The following is a 19,856-nucleotide window of genomic DNA, read 5'->3' on the forward strand; positions in this document are numbered from 1 at the left end:
TTCCTTGTGGTGAAGCAGGTACTCCCACACCACTGTTCGGAGTCTTGCCCAGTCAATTTGTGATTCTCCTGTCAGACCACTCCCCACCCCACCCTGCACCCATATTTGCTGGAGTTTGTGGACCTTGTTCTGTTTCAGTGACCTGTGTATTCCCATAACAGTATCATAGTTACTGTAAACCTTACAACATCTTGTAGAGTGAGTACCTTCCTTTTAATTTCCATAGCATATAAGCTACATTGCTCACAAAAATTAGAGGATATTTTATGACTTATCCCCTAATTTTTGTGAGCAGTATATTTGTGCACCTTTAGTCTTCCATATACATTTTTTTAAATCAGGCCAATTCCCAGAAAACTTGTTAGAAATTTCATTGGAATCATGTACATTGTTCATTTTATCTAGTCTGTCAAATATTTTTTGAGCAAGGCACACACTGTTACAAGAACAGTCACTATAGCAGCAAACAAAAATTAAACTCCCCATTTCTGTGGAAGCTGTGTTCTGTCAGGGAAGACAGATAAGTCTATACACATCAGAGTGTGGTCAGTGCTGTTGAGAAAGGTGAAGGAGGCTTAGGGCATGAGGACTAAAGGAGAAATACTGCTTCAGTTAGGGCAAGCCCAAGAGCACTTTCTAAAGTGTTAACCGAGACAGTGCCGAAGGTCATGAGCGAGCTCTGCTGACCTCTGGAGAAGTGCAGCCAGACAGGAAAAGAATACGGAGTCTCTGAGGAGGGAGGCAGTGTGCTTTGCATGTTTGACTTCTACAAAGGGATCTGGGAGCAGAGGAAGGCAGAGAGCTAAGGGGATGGGGAAGTGCTGGTCACTAGGCTAAGAACCGAGGGGGTAATTGATTGATTAATGGCTGATGGAACTGAGCAGTGACACAGAAAGGTTCATTTTCAGAGGCCTGCATTTAAGTCCTAAGCCTGTCTCATAGTAGTTTCATGGCTGAGATATTCTCTTAATATCCCTGAACTGTTGTTTACTCATATTAAGTGGAGAATAATTACAATTATGTGTGTGTGTGTGTGTGTGTGTGTGTTTTGGTCACCTTTGGTATTGATATAGCAAACCTACAGAAGAGTTGCAAGAATAATACAAGGAACTCCTATACACCTTCTTCCTGATTCACCACGTGTTTACATTTTACCCCATTTGCTTTGTCATTCGCTCTATTATTTGTGTGTGTGTGTGTGTGTGTGTATGTATGTATGTATCTTGTACATGTGTTTTCCTCTTGAGACATTTCAGAATAAGTTGGAGACATCATGCCCCTCCCCCTCCCCCAGTTTCAATGTGTATTTCCTAAGATCAAGGATGTTCTTGAATATAGCCACAATAAATATGAACACCAGGCAATTTTATATTGATACAAACTACTACCTAATCCAGAGGATCTTTGTCAACACTTGATACTGGCTGACAAAATTTTTAAATGTTTAAATATTTAAAACTTGTCAGCTATTTCATTGATGTTTCTTATGGCTGCACCCCCCACCCCTACCCCCAGTCTGGCATCTAATCCAGGACCATGTGCTGCATTCAGTTGTCATGTTTCTTCATTCTCTTTTCTGGAACCATTCCTGAGCCTTTCTCTGTCTTTCTTAACCTTGTTTAAAACACACACACGCACACACGCGCACACACACGTTATCTTTTTATTATTCAGATGATGCATTTTTGTCTGAAGTACTCCAGAAAGGATGTGTTCTTGGTGCATCTCGTCCAAAGGGACATGATGTATTATCAAGTCTGTTCACCCTAAAATTACTATATATTTGTTCCTCATTAAGTTTTCATCCCCTCTTTTAGCCACTGTTGGTCGCTATTTTTAGCTATTTTTGTTTCTTTATTCAGTAGTTGGCATTACACAGCAAGGAAAAAATTTCCCTTCTCCCCTGCTTGTTTATTTATATCATATGAACTTGGGGGTTCTTCAGTGATTTAAAACCAGTTCTATCATTATGTATGCTCAGTTGTCTCAGATTTGTCCTGTGGGAACACTTTCAAGATGCTTCATGTATTCCGTTGATGTATTGCCATTATTCTTTAAGTACCTGTACTCTTCTTTTACTTTCTGACATAACAAGATTCTGAGACTTGTCTTTTTCTTTCCCAGTTTCAGCCCCAGGGATCAACTTTTTCTCCAAAGATCCCCAATACCTTTTAGTGGAAATGGCATTCAGAAACCAAGGTCGGGGTGCCAGATGTGCTCTTGATAATCTAGGTCTCTTCCTTGTAATGACTGCATTGAATTCCAGTCTGTGAACATACATAGTTCATTCTATTGATGAACACTATTTCTGATTTGGAGCTATTATGAAAAAGCTACTATGAATTCTCTTTTTAACAAGTCTTTTTGTAGACCTATGTTTTCATTTTTTGTCGGTCACCATCTAGGAATGCCATTGCTGGGTCATAGGGTAGGTGTGGGTATATGCTTAGTATACAAGAAACTTGTCAGACCTTTCTCCAAGATGATTGTTCTAGTTTATACTCACCAACACTATGAGAGTTCTGGGTACTCCACATCCTTACCAACATTTGATGTTATCAGTCTTAAATTTTAGCCATTCTGTTGTGTTTGTAGTAGTATCTTACAATGGTTTTAACTTTTTATTTCCTTGTTGACTTATGATGTGATACATATTTTCACATACATATTGGCTGTATAGCTTCCTTTGTAAAATCTCTTATAAGATTGTCTATTTTTGAGTTTGAGTTCTTTATATATTTTGGAGAGAGAAGTCCGTTGTCATCTATATGTGACTGTGTATATTTTATATATTCATAAGTTCATTTTTCAAATAAACAGTATTTGTTATAAAGTATTTTTCTATTAAGTTTTTTAATGAGAAGTTTTTAGTTTTCATAAGACTAATTTACTATTGTGTTTTATGGTTATTACTTTCTATAGTCCATTTTTGCTGACCCCTGGTTATGAAGATAGTATGTTTTCTTTTAGAAGCTTTATAATTTTACCTTTTATATTTAGGTCTTTGATCTATCTGGAATTAATTTTTGTATACGGTGTGAGGTAAGTGGTTGAGGTTCGTGATTTTTCACATGGATATCCAGTTGTTCCAGAAGCATTGGTTGACGAGACTTTTCTTTCCCCCAGAATTACTTTGGTTCCTTTGTCAAAAATCAATTGATTATGTAAGTGTGGGTCTCTTTTGGATTCCTTATTTTGGTTTTCTTTTGCTGTTGCAGGTCCCTTGTATTTCTATATATTCTTAACAGACTTTACTTTTCAGAAATGTTTTTAGGTTCACCAAAAAATTGAGGAGACAGTACCAAGAGTTCCCATATTCCCTGCACTCAGTTTCCTCTATTATTGACACCTTACCTTACTTAGGATGGCATACTTGTTACAATTCATGAATCAGTAGTCACACATTATTATTAACTAAGTCCAGAATTTATTAATTTTCCTTAGTCTTTACCTGATGTTCTTCTTTTGTTCTGCAATGCCCAATTCCATTCCATACTATATTACATTTAGTTGTCGTAGCTCCTTAGGCTCTTCTTAGCTACGACAGTTTCTCAGACTGTTTTTCTTTCATGGATGACTGGCAGTTTTGAGGTTAGGATGCCAATCTATTGGAATTTAATGGGTTTATTTTTTCATGGTCAGAGTGAGTGGGGTTATGGTTTTTTGGGAAGAAGACTACAGAGGCAGAGTATTTTTTTTTTAATGTTTATTTATTGATTTTAGCGAGAGAGGAAGGGATAGAGAGAGAGGAACATAGATCTGTTCCTGTATATGACCTGACGGGTAAGCAAACTGGCAACCTCTGCGCTTTGTGGATGATGCTCTAACCAACCCAGTGGTCGGGCCAGGGCTGAGGCATAGTATTTTATCACATCACACCAAGTGTACACACTACCAATATGGCTATTTCATTTGATTTATTCATGTTGATTTTGATGTTGACCTTAATCACCTGGCTAAGGTAGTGTCTGTCTGATTTTTTCCCTGTAAAGATACTTCCCCCTTTTCCATGCTGTGCCCTTTAGAAGGAAGTCACTGTGTACAGTGAGGATTAGTACTGCCCTCCTTGAGAACAGAGATCTGTATAAATTCTTTGGAATTCTTCTGCCTGAGAAGTTGGACTCTTCTTATTTATTCATTTTTTTATTTTTCTCTGTAAGATTTTGAACTTTTGAGTTAATTGAGATTTGTTTGCTGGCCCAGTATGTGGTCTATGTTGATGGGCATTTTTTATGTACTTGGAAAAAGAGTATATTCTGTAGTTGTTGGGTTTAGTGTTCTATAAATGTAAATTATATGCAGCTCATAGCTAGTGGTGCTCAGCTGTCTCATACATCCTTACTGGCTGTCTACTTGCTCAGTCAGTCACCTGAGGGAGGGATGTGCACATTTCCAGCTAAGATTTGCACTTAATCTGCTTCTCCCTTCAGTTTTGTTCCATTTGTTTTGTTGCTCTGTTTTTAGAAACATGATTTTTATGTTTTCCTTATGAATCAGCCCTTTTATCATTGTAAAACTTTCCCCTTTCCAATGGCAGTGTTCCTGAATTTGAAGCATATTTTGTAGGATATTAAATAGTAAGCCTGAATTGCTTACTGTTCTCACTGTACATATCTGTTATAAACTGAATTGTGTCCCTCCCCTAAGCTCACCGAAGGACTAGCACCCAGCTGAAGCCCTGGCCCCAGTAACACAGAATGTGACTGTGTTTGGAGATAGGGCCTTTGAAGAGGAAATTAAGTTAAAATAAGGCCAATATGGTGGCCCCTGATTCAGCCTCACTGGTGTCCTTACAAGAAGAAGACATTTGGAGATACCAGGGATACACATGCACAGAAAGAAGACTGAGGACACTGAGAAGTCAGCCATCTGCAAGCCAAGGAAAAAGGCCTCAGAAGGAACAAAACCTGCTGACATCTTAGTTTTGGACTTCTGGCTTCCAGAACTCTGAGAAAATTAATTTTTGTTGTTTAAGCCGCCCAGTCTGTGGTATTTTGTTATTGCAGCCTGATCAAACTTAATACAGCAGTTTCCTATTCTTTTCTTTCAAGGGCATCTTTTATAGACAACATGAAATTGCCCATTTTTACTTAATCACATCTGACAATTCCTGCCTTTATTTGTGGTGTTTTACTTATATGTAATGTAATTATTGATATGATTTGGATTTAGCCTATTTTTTATTTGTCCCATCTGATATTTATTCTACTTTCTTCCTTTTCTGCCTTCTTTTGAGATAATAGATAATAGAATATTTTTCATTTATTCTCAATACTTCTTTTAGCTTTTTGCCCACACATCTTTGTGTCATTATTATTTTGGTGGTTACTTAAGGATTGACAATATTCAATACCCTTAACTTGTCACCATCTAGAGTTAATATTGTGTGACGTTCACATACGGGGCTATAATCTCACCACCACATTGTTTTCATTCCCCTTCCCCTCCTGGTTGGTAATTTTTCCATGTATATGACACCTACACATAGTATTAATCCCACAGTACAATGTTGTACTTTTTGCTTTAAACAATCTTAAAGAAATCAAAGGAAGAAAGTGTTATTTATATATATTTATATATGTTTTATATGTATAACAGTAAGTATAATAATTGTTTCCATTTACCCATATTTTTCCTATTTTGGATGCTCTTATTTCTTTCCTATTGTTTTTCCATATAGTGTTAACTTCCTTTCAGCCTGGCAACAAGTTCTCCCAGTTTTTATTTCACATTCATTTTTGTCTATCTTCCTTTCATTCACCTCTTTGCTGGATATATAATTCTGGGTAGGTAGGTTTTACTTCCTTTCAGACTTTTCAACGTGCCATCCCGGTGTTTTCTGGCTTCCACTGTTTGTGATGATGTGACCGAGCGAGGGCCCACTGCCTGATGCGCTGAGCAGATGAAACTATGGCACTGGCTTTTGAGAGAAGAAGAAAGCTGCTCTACCAGCAAGGAGACAGCAGGCAAGGCTCAAATTTGTCTCCCTGGTCCAAGGTTCAGGGCAATATTTAAGGGGTCTCAGCACTGGATCTTCCTGGATTACAGACTCTTCAGGTGTGTTCAGGTTCTGGTCAGGTCCCAGTCCTTGATGTCTGTTGTTGTGGGGGAGGAGTTAAGGGTTCACAAGCTTTACCATGAGTGCTGAATCCTGAATCCAAGATGTAAACATCGGTTTAGGTCTTTTTGAAACAGCTTTGGTTTTCAGCAGTTTGGCTGTGATATACCTCAGTGTGGTTTTCTTTCTGTATACTTTGCTTTTGCCTTGTTCAGATTTTTGTAATAGCACATTAGTTTTTCACCAGTTTGAGGAACATTTCAGCTATTATATCTTCAAAATTTCTTATCCCTAAAGCTTTTCTGCTCCTGTCTTTCTGGGACTCCACTTACTCATATTTTGGACAGTTTGTATTATTCCACAGACCACTTACTTACATTCTGGTCATTATTTTTTAAACTTATTTTTTCCTCTCAAGATAACTTATTTTAACTTTTAAAATATTAAATGGCTATATTTTTCTTTTGTCTCCAACCTGTTATTTAGCCTATTTAATACATTTTTCATTTCAGATATTATATTTTTAAAAATTTTTATTTACTGATTTCAGTGAGAAAGGAAGAGAGGGAGAGAGAAAGAGAGAGAGAGAGAGAGGAACATTGATCTGTTCCTCTGTGTGCCCTGACTAGGATTGAACTGGCAACCTCTGTGCTTCAGGACGATGCTCTAACCAACTAAGCTATCTGGCCAGGGCTCAGATATTGTATTTTTAAATTAGATTTCTATTTGGTTATATTATTTGCTTTCTCTCCTGAGATTCCTAATCTGTTCATTATGATCAAACTTACCTTTAAAATCCTTAAATTTAGTTCAAATAGCTGCTTTATAGTTCTTGCCTGATAATTCCCAAATCTGGGTTATTTTACAGTTGTTGTCTAGGGATTGTATTTTCTCTTGACTGCAGGCCATTTTCCTTATTTCTTCCATGAGTGTGAATGGTACCGTGTATTGAGTCCTAATTCTGGCATCTTCCTTTAAAGGGGATTCAGTTTGGTTTTGGCAGACACCTCAGCTAGTGGCAGGCTTCCTATAATTCTCTGTGAGAGCAGGACTTCAGTTCTGAATTTAGTTTTCGGGTGTGTCTCTTTCTCTAGGGGCTTAGCCTTTCCTTCTAAGATGCAGTCTTACTGTGGTCTCAGTCCAGTGCTGATGCATACAGTGAATCTCTGTCCTGGCTGAGTTAGATTCCTGATGTTTCCCAGCATCTGATGGCCTATGGAATCACTCACTGTTCATACCCCAGTTCTGGAGCAGGCAGTCTCTGTTAGGTCTGGCTGGATCTTTCTCTCTGCATGTGCAGCCCAGTCCTTTGCCAGAGGCCTGCAGTGCATGCTCTGTCGTTAGCATAGCTCCCCCGTCTCAGCTACCCTGCCCCTCAGAGTCCAGCTGCCTTCCCCACTCAGGGAGATTGCCACTCTGCCTGGGTTCCATTTCCTGTCCTGCTTCTAAGTCAGAAAGCAGGGATGGAGCCTTGGAAGTTTCCCTTCTCGTCTTAGTCCTTTGAAACCCCATGCCTGAAAACCACTGCCTCTTATATTTTGTTTTAATAGTTGTTTAGGCAGGACATCAAGTCTGGTAACAGTTCCTCTTTCAGGGCTGGAAGTGGAAGCTATATGTTACTTAACGTGCACAAGAGTTCTGTATAAACATTAAGTATGCAAATATGTGTAATGGCTGAGATAATATCTTTATTCAGCAAGGATTTTAGTTCTATAGACAAGATATCACATTGGGCCTTAATTACTGGAAATCCTGCTTATGATTAGGTCTGTGAAGCTTGTAGCAGCCAGATGTATAAAATGTAATAAATTACATGGTGCATGCACACACAGACACACACAGACCTCACCTTCTCCCATCCTCATCCTACTGTGTTGTGTTAAAAGCTTAAAAAAGCATTTTTTTTTTTTTTTTTTTTTTTTTGGGCCCTGGCCTGTTGGTTCAGTGGTAGAGCATTGGCCTGGAGTGTAGATATCCCGGATTTGATTCCTGGTCAGGGCACACAGAAGAAGCAACCATCTGCTTCTCCACCCCTCACCCCTCTCACTTCTCTCTCTCTGTCTCTCTCTTCCCCTCCTATAGCCATGGCTGGATTGGAATGAGTTGGCCCTGGGTGCTGAGGATGGCCCCATGGCCTCTGCCTTAGGCATTAAGAAGAGCTAGATTGCCTGACCAGGTGGTGGCACAGTGGATAGAGCATCAGACTGGAATGTGAAAGACCCAGGTTTGAAAGCCCAAGGTCACTGGCTTGAGCGCGGGCTCATCCAGCTTGAGGACAGGCTCACTACCTTGAGTGCGGGGTCACTGGCTTAAGCATGGGATCATAGATATGACCCATGGTTGCTGGTTTGAGCCCAAAGGTTGCTGGCTTGAGCCCAAGGTCACTGGCTTGAGCAAGGGGTCACCTGTCTGTCTGTCCCTCTCTCTGACTTTCTGTCTTTGTCAAAAGAAAATAAAAAGAAAAAAAGAAAAGCTGTGGTACATTTACACAATAGAATACTACTCAAACATAAAAAAAGGAAATCTTATCTTTTGCGACAGCATGGATGGGCCTGGAGATTATTGTGCTAAGTGAAATAAGCCAGTCAGAGAAAGACAAGTACTGTATGATTTCACTCATATGGGGAATCTAATGAACAAAATAAACAAAATAGAAACAGACTCACAGATATAGAAAACTGACAGCTGTTAGTGGGAAGGAGAGGTGGGAGCTCAGTGAAAAAGGTGAAAGGATTAAGCAAAACAAAGCAAAACAGACCAAGAAACCTATAGCCACAGACAACAATATGGTGAAACCAGAGGAAAAAGGGAGTGGGGGAAGGAGAAGAGGGTAAAGGGGGATAAATGGTGAGAGAAGGAAACCTGACTTTGGGGTGGTGAACACTCAATACAATATACAGGGGATGGTGTATAGGATTGTACACCTGAAACCTACATACGTAAGTTTATTAACCAATATCACTCCAGTAAATTCAATAAAAATTATTTTTTAATGCTGATATTGCTTTACAACTTTTCTTTCTCTGGATTTCCCCAATGTTTCCCTCCATAATCCCTTTTATTCACATATTCTGACATGTTCTTATATAGTAACACAGAGAGGAAAAGCTAACAGAAGCTGAGATAATTTTTTTTTTACACAAAAGAAAGGAAACAGGTAGGGTTACATTTTTATAAATATCTATAAATATAGAGCGATAGGCATAGTCTTCCAAATAAATAAATAAATATTGCCACATGCTAAAAGACATAGAAAATTGTGGGGGCTACCTTGGCTCTGCCAAAGAGAAACACCCCTGGTGGATGGTATTAGGTTGGTGAGATTGCAACCAGTTTTCTACTGAAGTCCTTTGGGAAGTTTTCATCTAATTACAGTATTAGGGAGCTTCCAATAGCTTTTATACAGTATAGTATCTCCAACAAGAAATGAAAACTATATGAAGAAACTATTTTCCATGCGCTGCTATATAGTATTACAGTTTTGGTCCCTCATAAAAGGAACTAGTCTTTCAAGTTCAGCTTGAATCCATTGGGCAAAAACAGTTATCCAATTATCCTTATAAGTAAAAAGAATGGATGTTTCTAAGATTGGGTATGTGATAATGGGGGGGGGGGTGCCTGGGAAGAAGCTGTTGTTTAAACTTACTTTGCTTGTTAATATTCTACTTTTTGGGTAGCCATTTAAGCAGAGGTAGGAAAAGGACCCCGTGGCAAGCAGACCCTAAGTCACCGGGGAAGACTAGGGTAAGGACTGAGCAGCAGTCCCACGGGGCTGGCGCTCCTCAGCTGTTCGGAGGTTTGGTTTTCCTCGGGGTGGTACTGGGGCTCCTGGGCCTGAAAGCTGTCTTCGTTTAATGACCCTGGAATTTCCAAGCGGATTAAGACCCTGACTTGTCAGCCTGGAAGTGTCTTACCTAGCCCCCCTAGCTACCGCTGCAGGGCAGTCAAGAGACCACAGTGAAGAGCCAGTGGTGTGGTCTTCTCCGAAGTCCCACACTGTGGCGCCCTAGTTATTGGACTCCTTTTCCCCGAGCCCTTGAGGCCACTTCACTCATAGGGAAGAACTTGCCAGACTACAGAGAACCCAGCCCAGCCCAGTGCCTCTGTCTCAAGGCTCCCTCCTCTGGGGCATTTTTGTAATCCATCCAGAATGGATGAGCACTCCACCCAGAAGAAGAGGCTTCATGAAATGCCTCTTAGGAGAGTTTGAATTTATTTCCATTTTGTAAAACAAATCCTAGCAGACTAGATTTTCCGGAGCCAATACCAAGGCTCTTCCTTGGGCCCAAGTCATGAGAGCCAAAGACTCGGCTAGAGGCAGGACTGTCTCAAGGCCACCTGGAGCAGAGCAGGGTCATTCTGGGCCCTGTGGCTCTGGCCGCCCTGAGAGCATGGCCGGGGTGTCCAGCTGTGGGGAGCCTGAGCGTTCTAGCTGGATTTCTGCCTCCATTCTCCGAGCATCAGCTCTGACCAGCGACCACGAATCTTGGATAGCTCCTCTCCCTAGTCTCCAGGGAGATGAGGCTTGAGATTAGGATTCCCATCAGTTTGCCCAGGTCAGCTGTTACCGCCCTGGGTCAAGGTTGCAAACTCGAAGCCCAACAGGGCCAAGATAACATAAATGCAAGAGACAATGGAGAAGCTGCTGGCGCTGGCTCTTCCCTTCCCCCTCAGAGCGGGAGCTCCCTAAGCCGTGGCATGGGTTTTGGTGCTAAACTGATTAAGAGGAGAGGCATATTTAAGGAAAAGGGAAAAAATCCCTTCTCTCCTCAGTAAAGGGGAAATTTCTGAGTTACCTACGGGGCTTCTTAATTCAGAAAGGGGGTTTGGGTGGGTGAGGAAGGTGGTAGAACTCCCTTTCCTCAGGCCTCCAAGGCAGACCGTCGGGCTTCTCTGGGGCAGGCAATAGGGAGAAGCAGCTCGTCACCCACCTCCCTCCCTTGGCATTGAAAGGGAGCTGACTTTTCTGAAAGGTGGTTGGAAAGGATTGTCTCCTGGTGTTCTTAGGTAAACTTAGGGAAGGGGCGACACCTCTCCACGCGCAGTCCCCCATTGTGAGTGTTCACTCTGTTGCCTCTGAGCACCCCAAGCGGGTCACTGGCAGCCATGCTGTTGTCCTCAGCGCTCCGGAGCTCCAGCGAGCAGGAGGCCGGGGCGGGGGTCATGCGGGGCCGCGGCTTCAGCACGTTCAGCGGGTCGGGCTCGGGCTCGTCGTCCTCGGCGCTGCGCGTGTGCCGGCGCGGCGGCCGCGGCGTGTTGAAGTGGAAGAGAGGGATCTCGTTACTCCGGGACAGGAACTGGGAGTAGGGCGGCGGGTTCATGCCCGGCAGGAAGGCCCGCTTGGCCCGGCCCAAGCTGACGAGAAAACGGTGCTGGGGCGAGTGGTACACATCGTAGCCGTTCTCCAGAGTCCGCTGCTGGAACCTGCAGCTCTCCGGGCTGAAGTGAGGCTGGAAAGGACAAAGCCAGCCAGGTGAGGGCCAGGCGGGGGCCAGGCGAGGGTGGGGTGTGGGCCCTGTGCCCGGTCGGTGATGGGAGGAACACCATCCCTCCCCACAGTTCTGTTGGGTGGGTGTGTTTATCGTCTGCTGGGGAAATGTGATTCTGACTAGTCCTCTAAGCACTCAACATAGCTTCCAAGCCCAGGGAGTGGCCAGTGCAGGCCCGCAGCCCTGCGGGGAGGTGGGCTGGCTGGGGCTAGGGTGGGCAGAACTGTAGCACTCCTGCTATGGCTCCTGGAGGGGGGTGTAACTTACATGCAACCTTGTCTTCCCTACTCTCTACGGTTTTAAACTCTCCTTTGGCTGAAAGGTGTTTTGGGTCTGCCTCCATACCTGGAGAAAGGAGGTGGGACGGAGTTTGTAGGGTCAAACCTAAGTGAGGGGACTCACATCAGAGAAAGTAGTTTGGGATTTAGGGGCATGAACTTTGGCAACACATGCCAAAGCCCTCACTGTACCACTAACTAGTACCAGGTTTTATTGACTGCCTGCTAGGACCTTTATATATTACTGTATTTAATTTAGTCCTTAAATTCCATGAAGTAATATTTTACAGATGAAAACTATGTATGTGCCTATATGTGGTCAACAGCTATTTGCTTACGTATTTATTCATTTAATTTTCTATATTTCTTCAAAAGATATTTATCTGCTGTGCGTCAGATGTCATGACAGATGCTGGGACACAGCAATAAGCAAAACAGAAAGTCACTGCTCTCACGAATTTCCAGTGGGCCTGTCTGGTGGTGAGAGTCTCCTGAGATGAGCAGTCCCACTGTCGTGCTATCTCACAGTCCTTTGGGGTGTGCCTGCAACCTATAGTTTGGGAAATCCTTTGCTTATCTACCTGAAGGACCAGCCAGCACAACTGGGGCAGAGGTGATTGATTAGAGATCTTTAATTAGGGGGAGCCTCACAGAGCACATGGCCCATCCCACTTTTTCCATTTGAGGAAACCAAAATTTAAAGAAGAGGGCTTGCCCAAAAGGAGGTCTAGTAACAGAGTCAAGAAGACACCTGTGGTTTCTCACCCTTACTAATGCGCTCTACAACATGAATCTACACGACTGAAAGACCTCTGGCTACATGCTGTGTTAGACACAAAACTGGATACTAACAGGCAGTTCAGACTACAGGCTAAAGTCTGGGCTCCAGAACCAGACTGCCTGTGTTCAAACCCCAGGTATATAAACCGGAACGTGTACTACTTAGACTGAAAAAAGCACTCAGGGAAAAGAAATCATCAGGGTATTCTGCAGATGGAATCTTCAAGCTATAAATATTTATGTTTTGTCAGAGAAATTAGATAATTATTTGCAAAAAGAAACTCACTGATCCAAAAATGTTGCCTCTAAAGTCCATGCAGAGGTATCTCCTACTCATCACACCTGTAATCACCACGAAGCCAGTGTCCTCTGATCTGATCATCAGGGCACCTGTGGAGAAAATCATTCAGGTCAGACCTTGCTGTGCATACGATTCCCACGACGAGCGCCTGTTGGAAACCCACCTTTGTGAATCCTCCCTTCATTGATTTTCATTGTGGTGACTATTTCACATAACCTTCCCCTTGTACTTGTTCGGCCTCATTTCTTCTGAGTCCTGTATTCCCCTACATCTTCGCTCCCCTCAGTTACCTTGCTGCATGGAGCAGTCTGAACTCCCGGCATTTTCCCACTGTTCCCCATACATGTTCTGTCGCTGCCCGGACTGTCTTTATTTCCTCCTTGCTTGGCTAATGCCACTTCATGTTTGTGGTAGTGGCCACGGTCTCTAAATGCTTCTGCCTTTGTGATTTTTTTTAATAAATAAATTTTTATTAATTTTAATGGGGTGACATCAATAAATCAGGGTACATATATTCAAAGAAAACATGTCCAGGTTATCTTGTCATTCAATTATGTTGCATACCCATCACCCAAAGTCAGATTGTCCTCCGTCACCTTCTATCTAGTTTTCTTTGTGCCTCTCCCCCTCCCCCTCCCCCTCTCCCTCCTTCCCTCCCCCCCACCCTCCGTAACCACCATACTCTTGTCCATGTCTCTTAGTCTCGTTTTTATGTCCCACCAGTGTGTGGAATCCTGCAGTTCTTGGTTTGTTTTTTTATATACTTATTTCACTCCGTATAATGTTATCAAGATCCCACCATTTTGTTTTAAGTGATCCGATGTCATCATTTCTTATGGCTGAATAGTATACCATGGTGTATATGTGCCACATCTTCTTTATCCAGTCTTCTTTTTTTTTTTTACAGTGATTAAAGCCTTTAAGCAAACTCTTGGCCAATACAGCAAGAATCCATAAAAGAGTAGTGTCCTTAACATGTTCACCAAGTCCAAGTTGGCCCCAACACCATGCCAAATCCCTGATTTTAAAACCTATACCAAGATGTCTTACAAGGATCCAGCTTGCATACAGAGCCTGATTCTCCACCTAAGTAGCTCTGCAAATGTCACTGGTACATCAGTCAACATTCATCATGTGTCAAGAACTGTATTAGAATGATCTTCCCCTTTCCTCTGCTTATTGAAGTTACACATCCTTCAAGGCCAGACTCTGATATCACTATTTCTGTGAAAACTCTCCTAATCTCCCTCTTCATTAATTTCTCTTTCATCTCAGCTCCCTCAGCACAATGCTTACACCTCTGTTATAGTATACATTTTATTCACGTTGCTTTAACTAAGTTTACATGCCTAGTGCGTCCCCTAGAGGGAGTTACTTAGAGGAGGAGGGCTTATCTTTCCATGTTGAATAGATACCAGGCATGGATGGAATTTCTTCTTGAGTATTCTGTTCTTTGTCTTTGGTGATGTCTCCTCCAGGTGCAGTCCCTCATGGTCTTTCAATGCCCCTCCCAAAAACTAGTCTTTCTCACTTGGTGATGTCTCCTCCAGGTGCAGTCCCTCATGGTCTTTCAATGCCCCTCCCAAAAACTAGTCTCCAACAAGGGCCTGAAACCTGTTCATACTACCTGCACCTTAAATAACTGATAGCAGCTTTAAGTGTGAACCACTCACCTGCCCCCATGGAAGCTTACAATTTTAACAAGTACCAATGCCTAGTTAAATAAAAGCTAAAGCTTTCTGTTTGGTGGCAAGAGTGCAATTCAGCAAGACTTATGCCCAAATGCTGTTTAATTACCTAACTATTTCCTTAAGTCTCTGGGGCCACTTCCATTTGCCTACCACAGAATTTTCCCCTGCACCTCATTTGGCCTCACGGCCCCTGGGAAAGAACCCAGGTAAAGTTTCAAATCTGTCTTCTAGAAATAGGGTGTGCCCGGGAAGTGGTGGAGTCTCGTGGGTTGACTTACAGCCCATCTCGTCCCCTACCCCATGTAGGCTCAATAGGAGACCTCTGAGGAGAGCCGCAAGCAATGCTCAGACATGAGTTGGGAATAGATCCTGACCTGAAGTCCTATGACGTGGGACAGAGGGAATGAGTGGGGGGACCAAGCCTGGACAGAAGAGAAAGGAAGAGGCCACAGAGGAAAGTTAATTTGTTTCCAAGTTTGGCTGAGCGTTAGCCTCGAGGGAAGCTTCTGGTGGTGGGATAAAGTAGGGGAGGTGCAGAGGGTAATATTTAAATTGCTCCATATTTGGGTCTGCCTAAGCATCTCAAATAGATGGTTAATTTTGTGGTTAGCCCCGAGAGAAACATAGGAAACGTGAAAGGAATGGTTTCTGTCCTGATGAATTTTCAGTCCAATTAGGAAAAAATTCACTGAGTAACTCTTTTTTTGAGTGATTCTACCCTAAGAACTTTAGCTATTTCAAATTCTCAAAACAACTGTTGTATTGCTAACATTATGAATATTCATAGTAGCAGCATCCCCATTTAAGTGGTACAGAAACAAAGGCAGGATTCAAACTCAGGTCAGTGAATCTAGCATCCTCTTCCTACCACCCTGTAGCTTGCCTCCAACAGAAAGCATTACAAGCATCAGAAGACAAAGTCGAGTGTCAAACCCCATGCTGCAGCCCATGAGGAGCCCAAGTGGCCGTGCGGCTAGTGGGTCAGGAAAGGAACACGGAACCGTGAACTGGGAATGAGGGTACTTGGATTCTGGTTTCAGTTAGGCCACTTACTAACTCTGTAACCTTGGGCAAGTCATTGCTCTAAACTCAGTTTCCTCCGTTATGAAAAGAGGATAACAGCTGCCCTGCCTGCTTTATGGGGTTACAATTAGAATCAAACGGGATGACGGTTGTGAAAATGGCTGGAAAGTGTTGAGCAGATGAGAGACCTTGTACAGTATTGCCGACCTGCCATCACGACATCCTGATGCTGAGGGCCACTGTGTCACTGGGTAGGGTGCACCTGCTACTGGTCTCTGGGGCTGGTCTCAGGAGAAACTAGCCTGCCCAGGAACAGTGAGCAGCTGCTATGAGCCAATGGAAAAATTCAGAAAATGTAACAGAACAGATTTTTCTTCCCTTTGCAATTTCAGAAGGCATGTTTATACAAACTGTACAGATTCGAGAGCAGAATTCAGCAGAAGGATGGAACAAATCATTGGTTGCTTGACCCACACAACCTGTTGGAGCCAGGCTGACTTAGTGGACATTTTTTTCAGTGACAGTGGATGGTGGCATGTGACCCTGGAAGAAGTGTAGGTTTGGGATCATGGTGTTCTCTAGATCATTTACTACCTATGTGTCATGTCCTTGAGGAAGTTACTGAATTTCTTTAACCTTTATTATCTCATATGCAGTAGAATCACTTACCTCATTTGGTTGTCTTGAGAATATAATGAGATAATATTTTTATCCACTATAAAGGCACTCTGTAAATGCTGGTAATTGTTACATTACCCCTTCTTCTCACCTCTGCTATTAAAGGAGAAAATTATCTGCTCTGCTCTAGTCTCATTGCCAGTAAGTGACAAGTCAGATGATACGTGTAAAGTACTTCAAGCTCACCAAAAGAAATATAAGATTTTAAAGTATGCAAGGACCTGAGGATAATTCAGCTTTAAATAAAGAAAGTGTCAATGAGGAAGATGGAGGAAATAATGTCTGAATCTAGGAAATGACATTAACTAGGGGTAATAAGCATCTTTTCCTCTGCTTTCCCACAAAGTGGGGATAATAGAGAGTGGGAAGGCGGCCTTGCTCATAGTAGGACAGCAGCTAGACATTGGAGAGACTCCCTGCCATCAGTGCCGTGAGTCCGAAGGGAGGTTATAGAATTTTTTAGACAGAGAGTTTCATAATGACCAACAACCCAAAGGTGGGTTGGGCCCTCAGCTGTTAATTAAGAATTTACTGGCCCTGGCCAGTTGGCTCAGTGGATAGAGCATTGACCTAGTGTGTGGACATCCTGGGTTTGATCCCCAGTCAGGGCACACATAAGATGTGACCATCTGCTTCTCTTCTCCTTCCTCTTCCCCTTCTCTCCTTATTCCCCTCCTGCAGTCAGTGGCTTGATTTGTTCAAGCTTTGCCCCGGGCGCTAAGGATAGCTTAGTTGACTTGAGCATCGGCCCCAGATGGGGGTTGCTGGGTGGATCCCGGTCAGGGGTGGATGCAGGAGTTTGTCTATCTATCTCCCATCCTTTCACTTAAAATAAAATAAAGAATTTAATAAAGCACACGGATCAAATGAGACAGATTCCCTGGAAGTCTAATTAATTAAGAGGGAAGAAACCACCCCCCACCTTCCCAGCAGTGTAAGAGTGTTACTCATTGAGAAGGTAATTATACCTACCTCCTCTGTTAATTAGCTGTCCTACCTATCTACATGCACCAATGTTTCCTCTTTTCTTTTTGATAACTTTTTATCTTAGTGCATACATTTTTTTTTGGTAATGCACATGATAACCAAATTGAATAGTACAAAAGATTGTATAAACTAGGAAAAGTATCTGCCTGCCAGCACCCTGACCCAAGTTCCCTTCCCCAGGTCTGTGCTGATTCCCAGAGAAACCACGCTTAGCTAGTGTCTATATCTGACAAAGCAAAATCGCTTTTCTGTAAAAGCAAACAAAAATAAATCTGAAATCAGTTCAATCGATCCTGCTTCTTAGTCGTTTTAATTCATTCCAAATAGTGCTCAGTGCCTTCTCTGGCCCAGACCCCAGTGGATAGTTGAGGACGAGTTCTACAGGTTGCCTTGCCTGCTCTGTAGGCTGAGCCCACACCCCAGCACACTCCCTGACCACAGTTGGCTCACCCCGGTCTACTTGATGTTGTGTTGAGAAGGACATGTATTTGGGGGTCCCCCTTCAGTGAAGGGATTACATGAATCTAGGCACATGTTATCAGCATTCCCTAGTTCTATGAAGCCCTTTCCACCTATGGAAATCAAAATTACATAGCATAATTCACTCATGCATTTTCAATTGGCTATCATCTTGCAGTGCAAGCAAGGGGAGCCCTCCATGGGAGTTGTAACAATTGTGTTTCCTAAGAGTCTGATAATGAGCTGGGAGACAAGAGGAAGTGTTGGAAGGGCTGTGTCTTTCTTTGCAGTCACAGAGCTTTGCATGATGTCAGACACAGTGTAGGTTCTGTTCAATACGCATTGGATAAGGGAGGAGCACTTTGGCTGTATCAAGTACAGTATATCCAGATTTATTTCAGATTTTTGCCATTAGACTCAAACTTGGCTTCCAAGATGTTCATTTCTGAATCCTACTATACCTTTGAGTTCTGAAACCTTTCTGGTATTTGGAAATACTTTTCTCCTCCCTCTTCACCCCTATCACCATCATTTGAGCGCTGGAAGAAGTTTGAACTTTGCATGTGTATATATATCTTGCTACCAGGGTAAGGACCTTTGATTTTTACCACAGCAAGGTCACAGCACTATTACTAAATAATTTAGTATGATATGGGCAGGTCATTATTCTTACAGGTTTTTTTAATTAAACAGAAACTGTGATTGCTCTCTTACTCCTTTAATTGCTTCCTCCCACCTCACTGTCTCACATACAGGTGTACACCAAGGGGCCCGTACATGAGTCATAGATAATTGATTGACTATTGTGGCCTGTGATCCAACTTTCCACAAACCTAATATTTAAAAACGTTCCAGTTGTCTCATCTTGCCAAAGAGTTCCCAACTAGCTCATTTGTTACTGAGCGGACCTTTCAGCTTCACAGAGAAGAACCAGCAATCTGTACCAAGCTGGGCAGCTCCGAAGCCCTCAGTACACCTGTTGGATGGATACTTGAATGGATAGAGGAATGCATGAGAGGTTTGTGCACGTGGTCAGACCCATCAAGACAACATACCTGGATAACCTGTCTTTAATACATTTTTCCTGACAATTTTTATAAAGCCAGGATACAAGAAGCCCAGAATTGGAAAGAGCCCAAGTTCATCTATTCCAAACCTTGGTCGGATACAGGAATCTTCTTCACAACCTCCATTGCTAACCCAGTCCAAAGTTCAGGAGCTAAACTTCAGTGTCTATTGACCTATCTGGCTTTGTCCTCTCAACCACCTTGCCTTTCTTTCTGTACATTTTTGCCGATTTGTATGGGATAAAGAGAAAGTGGCTGCTATTGTGGGGAAAGGGATTTTAGTTAAGATAGGAGTTATTCATGCTGGTAGAAACTAGTAAACGCTCCTTAGAAAGGTAGCAGAATCTTCTCCCAAGTTTTCTCTGCGCGCACGTGCGCGCGCACCCACCCACCCACACACACACACACACACACACACACACACATACACACAGTAAGTGGATCCTGGGCAAGAAGCTAGGAGACTGGATTAATCCTCTGGTCTAGTGCAGGGTCTCTCCAAGTCCCTGGAGGTCCCCTTCTGCCCAGCCTGAATGAAGCCCCTACTTACTGTAGATGGTCTGATGGGGTGTGCCATCCACGTGGCCATCTTTGTGGATCTGCAGGTGGTAGCTGTTCCGGGCTGTGGCTGTGTACAGGTGGGTCAGGCCGCCCCAGCTGGAGCTGAGCAGTGGGGAGGCATTGGGATAGGCTCTGACTACACAGCCCAGGACGCAGACCAGGAACCCCAGGCGGGCCCCTGACATCCCTGCTCTCTGAATGGCTGGCCCAGAGTGTGAAACCTGACTCTGCTGCCCTGCCTCCAGGGCCTGCTTCGCTGGCCTTCCTCTCTTCTTCCTGGCCGGGGTCTGCTGTGAGGATCCCAGGCTGCATCTCCTCCTTTTTCTCTTCGCCTTTTAAAGGGTAGCCGTGTGACATCAACCAGGAAAGACTCCACTGTCCACATCCTCTGTGTTGTAATCAGCTTGTTTGAAGAGCTTGCAGAGACCTCTGAGGCTCTCAGAAGGCGTGTCAGTTACACACACACACACACACACACACACAC

The 19,856-nt window shown here is 43.1% G+C and overlaps 1 protein-coding gene across 1 annotated transcript; it reads right to left on the reverse strand.

The window, feature by feature from the left end:
* Positions 1–9,095: 9,095 nt before the first annotated feature.
* Positions 9,096–19,654, reverse strand: FGF23 (fibroblast growth factor 23). The gene is made up of 3 exons (XM_066365743.1): positions 19,362–19,654; positions 12,892–12,995; positions 9,096–11,508 (listed from the first exon to the last, which is right to left on the reverse strand). Exons 1-3 carry the CDS (start codon positions 19,555–19,557, stop codon positions 11,062–11,064), a joined length of 747 nt encoding a protein of 248 aa, XP_066221840.1. The 5' UTR covers positions 19,558–19,654; the 3' UTR covers positions 9,096–11,061.
* Positions 19,655–19,856: the final 202 nt, after the last annotated feature.

Source organism: Saccopteryx leptura, chromosome 2 (assembly GCF_036850995.1).
Source record: "Saccopteryx leptura isolate mSacLep1 chromosome 2, mSacLep1_pri_phased_curated, whole genome shotgun sequence".
NCBI classification, from domain to species: Eukaryota; Metazoa; Chordata; class Mammalia; order Chiroptera; family Emballonuridae; genus Saccopteryx; species Saccopteryx leptura.

Excerpts from the sequence above, each read along its gene's own strand:
- FGF23 (XM_066365743.1), bottom strand. The coding sequence starts at position 19,557 with ATGTCAGGGGCCCGCCTGGGGTTCCTGGTCTGCGTCCTGGGCTGTGTA. Across the intron at positions 12,996-19,361 it reads ACCCCATCAGACCATCTACA|GTGCCCTGATGATCAGATCA; the intron begins GTAAGTAGGGGC and ends TTTTCTCCACAG. Across the intron at positions 11,509-12,891 it reads GAGGCAACATTTTTGGATCA|CCTCACTTCAGCCCGGAGAG; the intron begins GTGAGTTTCTTT and ends TGTCCTTTCCAG.